We start from the raw sequence: 13,256 nt of genomic DNA on the forward strand, positions 1-13,256 counted from the left end.
GAACATGAGGTCAGGGAGGAAAGTCCATCAGGCTGCAGGATCAGTGACATCACGAACCATGAAGTCATTGTTTCGTCAACCAGCAGACGAGACGAACTGTAAGCACTGTAGCGACCACAGATGATAAATAGTCACTGTATTCACTGCCCTGACCAGCAGGGGGCGACTCTACGAGAACATGACTTGATTCATAACATCAGGAAAATGTTTTACTGATGTTAGTTTATGGTTCAAGTCTTCTTCAACACATGCTGTTCATGTTGTACATTATGGTCCAGTAACAGTCAAATGGACCATAAAGCCCCGGATGTGTTGATTAGAGTGATTGACAGCTGGTACTGTCCATTCATTATTAAAAGCTCTGAGGTGAATGAAAAGCTCCTCAGCACCGACGCTGCTTCAGGGGAACTTTCTTCTTCTGTGGCCCATTTTTTTATGTACAGTGGTTTCATATTTCACAGAGCTGCACGACACTTCACAGGAAACCACATGTTTCTTCTTGTTCAGGTTTCTGAGAAACACAACACAAAACCTCTGCACGAAATAATATTGAGTCCAGTAAAGTCCGCTTTCTGTGATTGTTCATATTGTCTAACTCACTTTGTGTTGCTGTAATACTCATAACATTCTGTAATACACTGTGACATTAAATAATAAGGAGCTACCTGTCTTTATGTCCAGGCCCTGAAACTAGACGCTTCACATTCCACTTTCAAACCAGACATTACAACAACAGATTCACATCACCAGACATTAAACGAGTCAGAAGAATATCAAGGAGATTTATAAATCACTCACCTGAAGAGACTCGCTCTTCTTCCTCATTATTCAAACAGAGCGACGGAGGTGAACCAGTCAAACTCTCCTCTCGTCTCTTGTTCCACGTGAAGCAGAAGTGAAAGTGAACTTCACCCACATCATCATTCTCTTCACTTCTGCTTCAGTGTTCGTCACAGCAGCTTGTCACTGCTCTCACTTCTGATCAGTGTCTTTGTGCTTCGTCATGTGAAGCTTCTGTCTTCAGGCTCTGACTCCAAGAAAGAAAAACATTTCCAGACACATTTCTTCATTAAATCGTCTTGAATATGATTCATTCTGTCCTTATGTTTGATGATATATGATGGTGACAGGGTCGTAAATAACATAAATGTGATATCAACTCAGGGGTCACGTGGGGTCAGAGACAACAAAGCGATGACATCATGCTTTTATTCTTAATACTTATCTATATCTATTCATAAAGGAACCACAGGTCACTATAATACACAATGAACAGAATATTAAAGTATGCTTCACATTCACCAGCAGAGGGCGCAGTCTGCAGCACTTTGACGGTCCTGATTCAATTCAATCAAACTTCATCAATACATCACTTTGAAACAAATCAAACGTGTTGACAGGTAATAATAATAATAATAATACATTTCATTTAAAGAGCACAGTTCATTTCTAAAAGCAACCTCAAAGGTGAGTGACAGGTGAGCGACAGAACCTCAGATGTGAAGCAAGAGAATTGAAAACAAATAATAAAAGATGGTGAAGATGATAAAGGACATATGAAAATTAAAAAATAATGACAACAATCAATACAATGATGAACTACTAAACAAATAAAGTCAATAAATATAGTAAAATAAATAGACTGTTCTGCCCGTCAACAGGATGTGGAGGCTGCTTTTCCTTCCAGTGTCTCCTCCGATGTATTCATATCTATAAGATGAGATCAAACTTTAATAATCATCAGCAGCAGCAGTAACAGTCAGAGGCACAAAGGAGGAGGGGGGGATGAAATATAACAAATATAGACTATAAATATAAAAAAACATGAAAAAACACTAAGCTAAAGTTTGTAGTGGATACACAAACACACACACACACACGTATATAAGTTAAAAGTGTTTCACACATCTCTCAGTCAACAGCTGCCAAAAAAAGAAAAAGAAAAACTCCGCTTCTGACGTCACTGGAAATCCCCTCATCTGTCTGATTCAAACCAGTAAAACATGCTTATTACTATATGTGTGTGTGTGTGTGTGTGTGTGTGTGTGTGTGTGTGTGTGTGTGTGTGTGTGTGAATTATATCCCTCAGCTACAGTGATGATGATAATAGTGTTTCCATGACGATGAACATATGATGTCAAAGCTATAAACAGTAAAAACATGTTGTGCACGAGGCGCGTTCCGAGTTGATCTGATGACTGTTGTCGAATATGACCTCTGCACCCGGGCGCGTGCGTGTGCGTGTGCGCGTGTGTTTAGTTTCGGTTTTGTCTTCCAGGATCCCTCCGACGTCTGCTCCTCTGTCCTCGACGCACCGCAGCTCTTCGTCTCTCGGTCTCTCTCTTCCTCTTGCTCTTCGTCTCTCGGTCTCTCTCTTCCTCTTCCTCTTCGTCTCTCGGTCTCTCTCTTCCTCTTCGTCTCTCGGTCTCTCTCTTCCTCTTCGTCTCTCGGTCTCTCTCTTCCTCTTCGTCTCTCTTCCTCCCGGTTGTCCGGTGACTGGGCTCTGGTTCGTGTTGTCGTCTCTCCTTCCTGTTGCTGCCGGAGAAGAGAGACTTGGAGCGAATGAACGTCACGTAAGAAAATTACTTTTCTACTTGTGATTGTTTTAGAAACAGGAGCGGATCAGTTTCCTGCTCGTGTCGAACACAACACACCGAGAAGAACAGTAGACACACGAGCCTTGTTATATATTCTCTATAGACTCAATATTCTATAGACTCAATATTCTATAGACCCTTTATTCTATAGACTCTATTCTCTATAGACTAAATATTCTATACTCAATATTCTATAGATTCAATATTCTATAGACTTTTTTATTCTATAGACTATATTCTATAGACTCTGTATTCTATAGACTCTTTATTCTATAGACTATATTCTATAGACTCTATTCTCTATAGACTCTATATTCTATAGACTATTCTCTATAGACTCTATATTCTATAGACTCAATATTCTATAGACTCTATTCTCTATAGACTCAATATTCTATAGACTCTATATTCTATAGACTCTATTCTCTATAGACTCTATATTCTATAGACTATTCTCTATAGACTGTATTTTCTATAGAATATATTCTATAGACTCTATTCTATAGACTCTTTATTCTATAGACTATATTCTATAGACTCTATTCTCTATAGACTCTATATTCTATAAACTCTATTCTCTATAGACTCAATATTCTATAGACTCTATATTCTATAGACTCTATTCTCTATAGACTCTATATTCTATAGACTATTCTCTATAGACTGTATTTTCTATAGAATATATTCTATAGACTCTATTCTATAGACTCTATTTTCTATAGACTATATTCTATAGACTCAATGTTCTTTAGACTCAATTCTCTATAGACTCTATTCTCTATAGACTATATTCTATAGACTCAATGTTTTATAGACTCTATTCTCCATAGACTATTTTCTATAGACTATATTCTACAGACTCAATGTTCTATAGACTCTATTCTCTATAGACTCTATTCTCTAGACTATATTCTATAGACTACTTCTATAGACTATATTCTCTATAGACTCTATTCTCTATAGACTCTATTTTCTATAGACTCAATGTTCTATAGACTCTATTCTCTATAGACTATATTCTATAGACTCAATGTTCTTTAGACTCAATTCTCTATAGACTCTATTCTCTATAGACTATATTCTATAGACTCTATTCTCTATAGACTGTATTTTCTATAGACTATATTCTATAGACTCAATGTTTTATAGACTCTATTCTCCATAGACTATTTTCTATAGACTATATTCTACAGACCCAATGTTCTATAGACTCTATTCTCTATAGACTCTATTCTCTAGACTATATTCTATAGACTCTATTCTCTATAGACTCTATTCTCTATAGACTCTATTTTCTATAGACTCAATGTTCTATAGACTCTATTCTCTATAGACTATATTCTATAGACTCAATGTTCTTTAGACTCAATTCTCTATAGACTCTATTCTCTATAGACTATATTCTATAGACGTTATTCTCTATAGACTATATTCTCTATAGACTCTATTCTCTATAGACTATATTCTATAGACTCTATTCTCTATAGACTCTATTCTCTATAGACTATATTCTATAGACATTATTCTCTATAGACTATATTCTCTATAGACTGTATTTTCTATAGACTATATTCTATAGACTCAATGTTTTATAGACTCTATTCTCCTTAGACTATTTTCTATAGACTATATTCTACAGACTCAATGTTCTATAGACTCTATTCTCTATAGACTCTATTCTCTAGACTATATTCTATAGACTAATTATATAGACTCTATTCTCTATAGACTCTATTTTCTATAGACTATATTCTATAGACTCAATGTTCTATAGACTCTATTCTCTATAGACTATATTCTATAGACTCTATTTTCTATAGACTATATTCTATAGACGTTATTCTCTATAGACTATATTCTCTATAGACTCTATTCTCTATAGACTATATTCTATAGACTCTATTCTCTATAGACTCTGTTCTCTATAGACATAGACTTTATTCTCTATAGACTCAATGTTCTATAGACTCTATTCTCTATAGACTCTATTTTCTATAGACTATATTCTATAGACTCAATGTTCTATAGACTCTATTCTCTATAGACTCAATGTTCTATAGACTCTATTATACATATACTTTATTCTGTTTCATCTGTCTGGATCCGAGGCCACAGATGATTCATCAGTAGATTAAAAAAGTGACGACCGGATGAATCAGTAATGAAAATAATGAGATGATCGTTTGGATGATTTGATACTGTGATATTATATTATGAACAGTCGTACAGTTTGACTCAGTGGAGCCTTAATGTGTCCCTCAGGATGTTGGACCGTCTGGTCTGAGGACAGAGGACAGAGGACAGAGGGATGGACGGGGACAGAGGTGATGGAGGAGGACGAACGGAGGTGAACGATGAGTTTGCCTGTGCCGGGACGCTGCGTGGATCTCTGTCGTCGCTGCACGGCACCGTGGAGCGGATCTTCAGGGTGACGTTGGGGATCGGGGCAGACGATCCGCCTCACGCCAACAACGGGCAGATCTGGCTCAAACTACGAGGAGCGAGCGTCGACGTGAGAGCTGCCAAAGTAAGACGCGTGTCCTCGTCTCACTTCAGTCGGCCTGTCACAATTAACTGTTTGTGTTGCACGATATATTGTTACAGAAATTATCGCAATAAACAATATTATCATCATTTTAAGACCGTTCACAATTGCAGGCGGGAAAAGTTCTCGTTCCACATCTTGTGGAACATTGTCCAGACACCAGTGATCACGTGTTCACGCTCTGTGATTTTGTATTCTCATATTGAAGAGTCTCATCAGCTACAGTTCCATGACTAACCAGTAATTGGCCCGAGTGAGAAATCTTTCATTTCAAACTCTTAACATTATAGTTTCCATCACTTCATGAGACGAAAGGTGTGATTGTTACATTTCAACGTGTTTGTGACTTTTCTCCGTCTGTAGTTGTTTGTGAAAGGAGTCGTGAACCAGGAGGAGCAGCAGGACGTCTCCTACCCCGGGGTCCTTCACTGTGTCTTCTGTGGAGCCAGGGGGCTGTTCATGGACGGCCTGATCAGAAGCACCTCGGCACACATACTGGTACAGTGCTGTGTTCCTACTGGTCACATTGATCATATTTAATATGGTCACATGTTCATACTGCTAGACATTGTAAACAAGTCACTAGTCAGAGGCCTCCTCCATTGATCGAGTGACGTGTGATTGGTCACATATATTTACATCTTTTAGACAAAAAACCATTAGAAATATTTTCAAGGTCGACACTGCGTCACAATGAATAACAAAACACGAGCCTGAGATTAAACAAGAAAGACAATTGTAAACAAAACAGAAACTGTTTATGAGTTATGGATATTTGAACGAGAAGAGTTTGAAAACCTCTGATAAATAAATATGATGAAATATGAAATGATTAAAGTTGTAGATAACGTTAGTATAGTAGTTCTCTGATGAATCTTCACTCCCCTCCAGTTCATACTTACAGTAATGTGCCAGATGTAATCGTGATAATCACTAATGATGTAAAATTCTGGGATTACATTATTAGTCAATATCACTATGACGTCATCAGATAAAACCCTTATGAATAATAACTGCCTCACAGTGTAACACTGGGAAGTTTTATTTTTTTCATTTTGTTATAAATATAGAATTCAGGGAAATTTTTTTACTCCTCAGCAACTTTCTTTTTCAGTATGAGTTGCAACTCGTTTCTAAAATGAGCTTATTAATGTTCAAGTGAATTTCCCAGAGTGGGATGAATAAAGTTTTCTATTCTATTCATGATTTACCTCATCAGTTCATCTCAAAGACTCATGTCGTTAGATGGTCGTCGTGTGTTTGACCAATCGCTTACAAGTGTACAGTCACGACCGATTACTGTTTACAATCATCATGACAGTGTTTATTCAAACTGATACAGAACCTGAAGCTCACGTGGTTTTAATGGGATGTTGTTTTCCTCTCGACAAACCAGGTCGGATCTCCGGGTTTCCTGCTCATCTCAGGTCTTGCTGAGCCGGTGGTTCGAGCCTATTCCCTGATCACAGACCTAGTGGAGAGGTACGAGGGCTCACAGTCCCGACGCTCCGAGACGGGCGACCGAGGCCTCGGAGAGTCCCTGGATTCATGCCGGGCCTTCAAGACTCTGGTTGAGAAGTGGGAAGACAGGCACATCCTGGATCTCCTGGTGCTTCCCGGGTCGGTGAAGGAAATCCTGCTGGATTTGGTGAAAGAATCTGGACTTGGATCAAGACCAGACCTGGCAGTGACAGACGGAAACGCCCGAGTACCTGATGACCCGAGGGATCGGCGGGACAAACACCTTGAGCCTTACAACTCTACTGATCGGTGGGTTGAAGGGACGACCGGAGCTTCGGGAAAAGACTCGGTCCAATCGTTCTCCACGGCTGCAGGCGCCCGGGCCGAGGGTGCTGAGGAAAGACTCGTGCCTCCTCCACAGGAAGTCAGAGAAGAGGATCCGCCAGAGCAGAGGGAAGCACCAGGCACCGAGGAGGAAGCACAGGAGCAACCGCTGTCAATGGGAAACAAAGAGTTTTGGCTTTTATTGAAGTTTTTCTCAGCCATGGGTTACACAGAGGATGTCGTCAAACGAGTGCTCGCTCGAACTGGACCCAAGGAGGCCTCACAGATACTGGACTTGGTTCAACAGGAGCAGGATCGCAGCGACCGCGAACAGCTGCTTCAACGCGGCGAAGACCAAAAACATCAAGATGGCGTTACCCTGAATAAGAGCGAGAGGAACCGACCCTGCGAGACAGAGCACAGGGTCGACGAAGAAACAGCCACAGGACGAGACGCGGCAATAAGTCGGAATGAACCAGATGGAGAAGTTCTGGATGGAGAAGTGCTGGATGGAGAAGTTCTGGATGGAACAGTTCTGAGTGGAGAAGTTCTGGGTGGAGAAGTTCTGGTTGGAGAAGCGAGCAGAGCAACAGGAGGCACAGGACACGGTGAGGAAGGTAGTCCAGAGGGAAAGGAGGAAGCACAAGAGGAAGACTTTGTCCTCGGCGTGTTGATGAAAGCCGCAGCCAGCTGTGGATACACGGAACAGGAAGTAGCCAAAGTCTACAACATGTTGCCTGATGGATCCACTCACCAGCTCCTCCTGGAGCTGCAGCGAGAGAGCGACGCCTTCAGGGACGGTCCGAGAGAGATGGACGACGTGATGCTGGAGGAAGAAGGACCAGGAGTCAGACCAGGAGTCAGACCAGGAGTCAGACCAGGAGTCACACCAGGAGTCAGACCTGAAGTCAGACCAGGAGTCTTACCAGGAGTCAGACCAGAAGTCAGACCAGAAGTCAGACCTGAAGTCATACCAGGAGTCAGACCAGGAGTCAGACCAGGAGTCATACCAGGAGTCAGACCAGGAGTCAGACCAGGAGTCAGACCAGCGGAGGATAAAGAAACTAGAGGATCTGACGACGACGGGTGGGGGGTGGTGCCACATCTAACTGCACCTGTTGCAGGCTCAGATTTGATTCCTTGGATTAATAATCCACATCACTACAGCTCACAGCCGTCAGGCTCACAGAGTTCACAGCAAAACATCCTGCCTGAGGTCAAAGGGCCACCCATGCCCACCTACCCCTCATCCCTAGATCCTCCATGCACCAATACCCAAACTAACAAACAATATGAACAAATCCTCTACTGGACTAATCCAACCACCTCAAATCCAAACCACCCACCTCACGACGACGTCTTCAATCCAACGCCCCGGTCTGTAAAACAAGCGCCTCAACCCCCGGTCTTCCCCCGAGACGACTCATCTCCCACCAGGGCGGCGGAGAGGCGGGGCTTCACGCGTGCTTCTTTAGTTGTGGTGACCGGGGAGCAGCGCTTCCTGGAGGGTCTGCAGACGCCCTTTGACCTCCGGCTGACAGACCGGCCCGGAGACGCCAAGCTGAGGACCATCGTCATCGATGGGAGCAACGTGGCCATGAGGTGGGAATCACAGCAAAGAGAGTTGAGGTTGTTTGTGTGTGAAGAACATGGTTTAATCTGAGCGATTGTTCATAACTTCCATACTGATGTTTGTGTGATGTGTCATGAAACTGTCCAGTCACGGGCTGGGACACTTCTTCTCCTGTCGAGGAATCGCTCTGTCCGTCCAGCACTTCTGGGACGGAGGTCACCGTCACATCAGCGTCTTCCTGCCCCAGTGGAGACAGAAGAGCGACCCCAGGGTCAAAGGTGACACTTCCTCCTTCACATTTCAGTGTTGATGTTTTCTTAATTTTTTCTTTTGTCTGATCAACAATAAAAATCCAAACTAAATTAAAATCCCAAACACTGAGACAGTTGAGTCTAATTTATAATTTATAATCATTTTCTATAGATCAGTTATTTTAATCCGCTGATCTTTTTACATTCTGAAAACCATAACAGAAACATATTTATTTATTGAGCCCTGACGATATATAACAGGTAACTGGTTTGAATGTTATGGCTGATAAATGTTTATTTGATTCAAAGTTTTTGAGATTTAAATAAATAAGTTGGAACATGTGAAAACATAACTTACTATAACATTCATGGGAAAAGATTGAAGAATCATGTAAAACCCTGAACCTATAACGATGAATCTGTCTTCAGAAGATTAAATGTCAACTCCACCTGTTTATCAAACACAAACTGTTTGTACAGGAGAACAAATCACAAGTGTGTGTGTGTGTGTGTGTGTGTGTGTGTGTGTGTGTGTTCTCCTCTCAGAGCAGCACTATCTGACGGAGCTGCAGCAGCTGGGCCTGCTCTCCTACACCCCGTCCAGAGAGGTGCAGGGGAAGAGGATCAGCTCGTACGACGACAGGTAGAAGGACTCGTCCTCACGTGTTGGTCAGATCACAGCTGTTCGCAGGTGTGCAGCGTCAGTCAGGCCACGCCCCCCTCTGAAATATAGTTATGGGACGGGGACGACCCTAGGTCGGTCGGGACGGGGACGTCGGTCGGGACGGGGACGTCGGTCGGGACGGGGAAGACCCTCGGTCAGTCAGACTGGGAAGACCCTCGGTCAGTCAGACAGGGACGACACTCGGTCAGTCGGGACGGGGACGACACTCGGTCGGTCGGGACGGGGAAGACCCTCGGTCAGTCAGACAGGGAAGACACTCAGTCAGTCGGGACGGGGAAGACACTCGGTCGGTCGGGATGGGGACGACACTCGGTCGGTCGGGACGGGGAAGACCCTCGGTCAGTCAGACAGGGAAGACACTCAGTCAGTCGGGACGGGGACGACACTCGGTCGGTCGGGACGGGGACGACACTCGGTCGGTCGGGACGGGGATGACCCTCAGTCAGTCAGACAGGGACGACACTCGGTCGGTCGGGACGGGGACGACACTCGGTCGGTCGGGACGGGGACGACACTCAGTCGGTCGGGACGGGGACGACCCTCAGTCAGTCAGACAGGGACGACACTCGGTCGGTCGGGACGGGGACGACCCTCAGTCAGTCAGACAGGGACGACACTCGGTCGGTCAGACAGGGAAGACACTCAGTCAGTCGGGACGGGGAAGACCCTCGGTCAGTCAGACAGGGAAGACACTCAGTCAGTCGGGACGGGGAAGACACTCGGTCGGTCGGGACGGGGACGACACTCGGTCGGTCGGGACGGGGACGACACTCAGTCGGTCGGGACGGGGACGACCCTCAGTCAGTCAGACAGGGAAGACACTCAGTCAGTCAGACAGGGACGACACTCGGTCGGTCGGGACGGGGAAGACACTCGGTCGGTCGGGACGGGGACGACACTCGGTCGGTCGGGACGGGGACGACCCTCAGTCAGTCAGACAGGGACGACACTCGGTCGGTCGGGACGGGGACGACACTCGGTCGGTCGGGACGGGGACGACCCTCAGTCAGTCAGACAGGGACAACACTCGGTCGGTCGGGACGGGGACGACACTCGGTCGGTCGGGACGGGGACGACACTCGGTCGGTCGGGACGGGGACGACACTCGGTCGGTCGGGACGGGGACGACACTCGGTCGGTCGGGACGGGGACGACCCTCAGTCAGTCAGACAGGGACGACGGTCGGTCGGGACGGGGACGACACTCGGTCGGTCGGGACGGGGACGACACTCGGTCGGTCGGGACGGGGACGACACTCGGTCAGTCGGGACGGGGACGACCCTCGGTCGGTCGGGACGGGGACGACCCTCGGTCGGTCGGGACGGGGACGACACTCGGTCAGTCAGACGGGGACGACACTCGGTCAGTCAGATGGGGACGACACTCGGTCAGTCGGGACGGGGACGACACTCGGTCAGTCGGGACGGGGACGACACTCGGTCAGTCGGGACGGGGACGACCCTCGGTCGGTCGGGACGACCACCGCTGAAGTTCCCTGATTGTTTCTTTCCGTCTCTCGCCTTCTGCCTCGTCTCCACAGGTTCATGCTGCAACTCGCAGAAAAGACGGACGGTGTGATCGTAACCAACGACAACCTGAGAGACCTGTCGGACGAGTCCACGGTGTGGAGGGACATCATCAAGAAGAGGTGAAGCGAAACCACCTCCTCTGGTTCAAGAGGATCTTTGTATCGTTTAAAGGACAAGTCCACTAAAAACACTTCCTCATGTTGCGTCTCACCAGACTTCTTCAGTACACGTTCGTCGGCGATCACTTCATGGTGCCGGACGACCCACTGGGGCGAGGAGGTCCCCGCCTGGACGACTTCCTACGTTCAGAGCACAGGTGCACACACACACACAAACACGCACACACACACGGGTCCTTTGAATCAGAACCTTTCATGTGATGTTTTGATATGTGAATGTTTCCCGTCAGAACTCCCGACCCAGGGAACCACTCCTTTGCCTGCGCCGCCACCACCTTCCCCTCCCCCAAGCCTCCCCGGTCCCAAACGGAGGTTCTGAACTTCCGCGACCGAACACCAGGTGGCGGTGTGTATCCAGCGAGCAGAGGCGGTCGGGGGAAAGGCAGGGGGCACGGGAAGGGGCGGAACCTGGCTCAGCAGCAGCACAGGCCACATGGAGGTCCAGGTCAAGGTCCTGGTCCTGGTCCTGGTCCTGGACCGGTGTTGCAAGCAGACAGGAGCCCAGAGGAGACGAGCAGCCTGAGGCAGCAGCTCTGTCAGGTCTTCCCGGGTCAGGACAACGTAGTGACGCTGGTGCTGCAGGTCCATCCGACCCAGACGGACGTCAACCTGCTGTCGGACCTGATCCTGGAGCAGCAGGACTAGGACAGTCCCTTTGAGTCTTTAAATGTTTTAATATTCAGGACCCTCCTGACGCGAGGTCATGACCCTCGTGATGTGAGGTCACGACCCTCCTGTGGAACATTCCTTGTCTTTATCTCTTTGGTCTTTAACTTTGATGAATCGGCACTTTGTGTATCGTCCGACACATCTGGATAAATTGTTAGAGGTGACGTTTCTTAAGAGACTATTTACTCTTAAGAGAGTATTAAAATTATATGTTTTCCTGTTATAGTGAATTTATTATAACCTGTTTTAATTGAAAAGGTGTGAGACGTTCAGGCGTTGGTGTGGATAGTAGGAAAAAATACTAAACCAGCCAGTGGCCATTACTATATTTTTTTCAGTATCAATTTTATATTTTTAAGTTATTTGAACTAGGTCATATAGTGATTATTGATCTGATATCTGATCAATAAGGGTTAGGGAGTTAGAAGAGACTGAGGTCTTTATTTTATTGTTTCCTGACTTTGTAAAACTAAATTTAAGGAATAAAGTAAAAACATATTTGACTTTGGTTTAGTTGAATTTATGATTCTTCTGAATCTGGAGCAAGAAGTTGTGTCAAATGATCAAACTGCAACTTCATCTTCATCACTTCCTCTTCATCACTTCACTTTCATCGCTTCACATTCATCACTTCATCTTCATCACTTCACCATCATCCCTCCACCTTCATCACTTCATCTTCATCACTTCACCTTCATCCCTCCACCTTCATCACTTCATCTTCATCACTAACTGGATTTCGAGGCAGCAGCTTTAAAAGGGTTAGAAGCTGCTGTTCGTGATGTTGTCCACCAGAGGGCGCCCGTCACCACGGTTCATCTGCAGGTGAGAGTTCCTACAATATTAAAAACATAATTTCTTCACCAACGCTTATTTTTTGGTGTCAAGCTTTTGTCTTTGAGGCATCAGAGGAACTTCCTGTTTCTCTCCCAACAGGATGAAGCTCTTCGAGAGTTTCCTCAGTTATTTTACATAAGAAGAAAATGTTCAGGTGTAAAAGAGCAAATAAAATGATTTCATACGAACAGAAATCATTTTATAAAAAAATGTGATCCGACAACAAGCTTACACTTAATAACTGATTGAGCCTCAGGCTGGTCAATAAAGATATTATTGATTAACTCTATGACCCGGTTCTTCTCCTGTAGATGATGAATATGTTTCATCTCTCAGTTGTTTCTGTTCGTCGTTTTGTCCAGTGACGAGTGAATCGACTTGTTTCTGTTCAAGACCAGACGACGGAGCGAAGAGGCCTCGGGCCTCGTTCTGAGAATAGATCCTATCAAACCGGTTTGTCGAGTCGAGAACAAAGAGAACACACAGAATCTATTTGTGTCACATCCTGAGCGAGGCCGAGGATTTTAATACTGTGGAGCAACAACCAGCTCGTCCAGTGACGTCACCTGAAGTTTGATCACCCAGGAGCAGAGGGCTCGCCCCCTG

At 45.3% G+C, this 13,256-nt stretch overlaps 1 protein-coding gene across 2 annotated transcripts; it reads left to right on the top strand.

The window, feature by feature from the left end:
• Positions 1 to 2,236: 2,236 nt before the first annotated feature.
• Positions 2,237 to 12,316, top strand: khnyn (KH and NYN domain containing). 2 transcript variants are annotated; one of them, XM_047336098.1, is made up of 9 exons: positions 2,237 to 2,573; positions 4,860 to 5,124; positions 5,506 to 5,640; positions 6,539 to 8,529; positions 8,648 to 8,778; positions 9,303 to 9,394; positions 10,977 to 11,084; positions 11,180 to 11,281; positions 11,375 to 12,316. In XM_047336098.1, the coding sequence occupies exons 2-9, from the start codon at positions 4,906 to 4,908 to the stop codon at positions 11,801 to 11,803; spliced, it is 3,207 nt and encodes a 1,068-aa protein (XP_047192054.1). In that variant the 5' UTR covers positions 2,237 to 2,573; positions 4,860 to 4,905; the 3' UTR covers positions 11,804 to 12,316. The 2 variants fall into 2 exon arrangements, with proteins under 2 accessions (XP_047192054.1, XP_035473754.2); XM_035617861.2 differs by having other exon boundaries at positions 2,240 to 2,573; positions 9,298 to 9,394.
• The last annotated feature ends 940 nt before the right edge of the window (positions 12,317 to 13,256 follow it).

The sequence above is a fragment of the Scophthalmus maximus genome, chromosome 12 (genome assembly GCF_022379125.1).
Source record: "Scophthalmus maximus strain ysfricsl-2021 chromosome 12, ASM2237912v1, whole genome shotgun sequence".
Lineage (NCBI taxonomy): Eukaryota > Metazoa > Chordata > Actinopteri > Pleuronectiformes > Scophthalmidae > Scophthalmus > Scophthalmus maximus.

Excerpts from the sequence above, each read along its gene's own strand:
- khnyn (XM_047336098.1), top strand. The coding sequence starts at position 4,906 with ATGGACGGGGACAGAGGTGATGGAGGAGGACGAACGGAGGTGAACGAT. Across the intron at positions 5,641-6,538 it reads GCACCTCGGCACACATACTG|GTCGGATCTCCGGGTTTCCT; the intron begins GTACAGTGCTGT and ends TCGACAAACCAG. Across the intron at positions 11,085-11,179 it reads AGGGACATCATCAAGAAGAG|ACTTCTTCAGTACACGTTCG; the intron begins GTGAAGCGAAAC and ends GCGTCTCACCAG.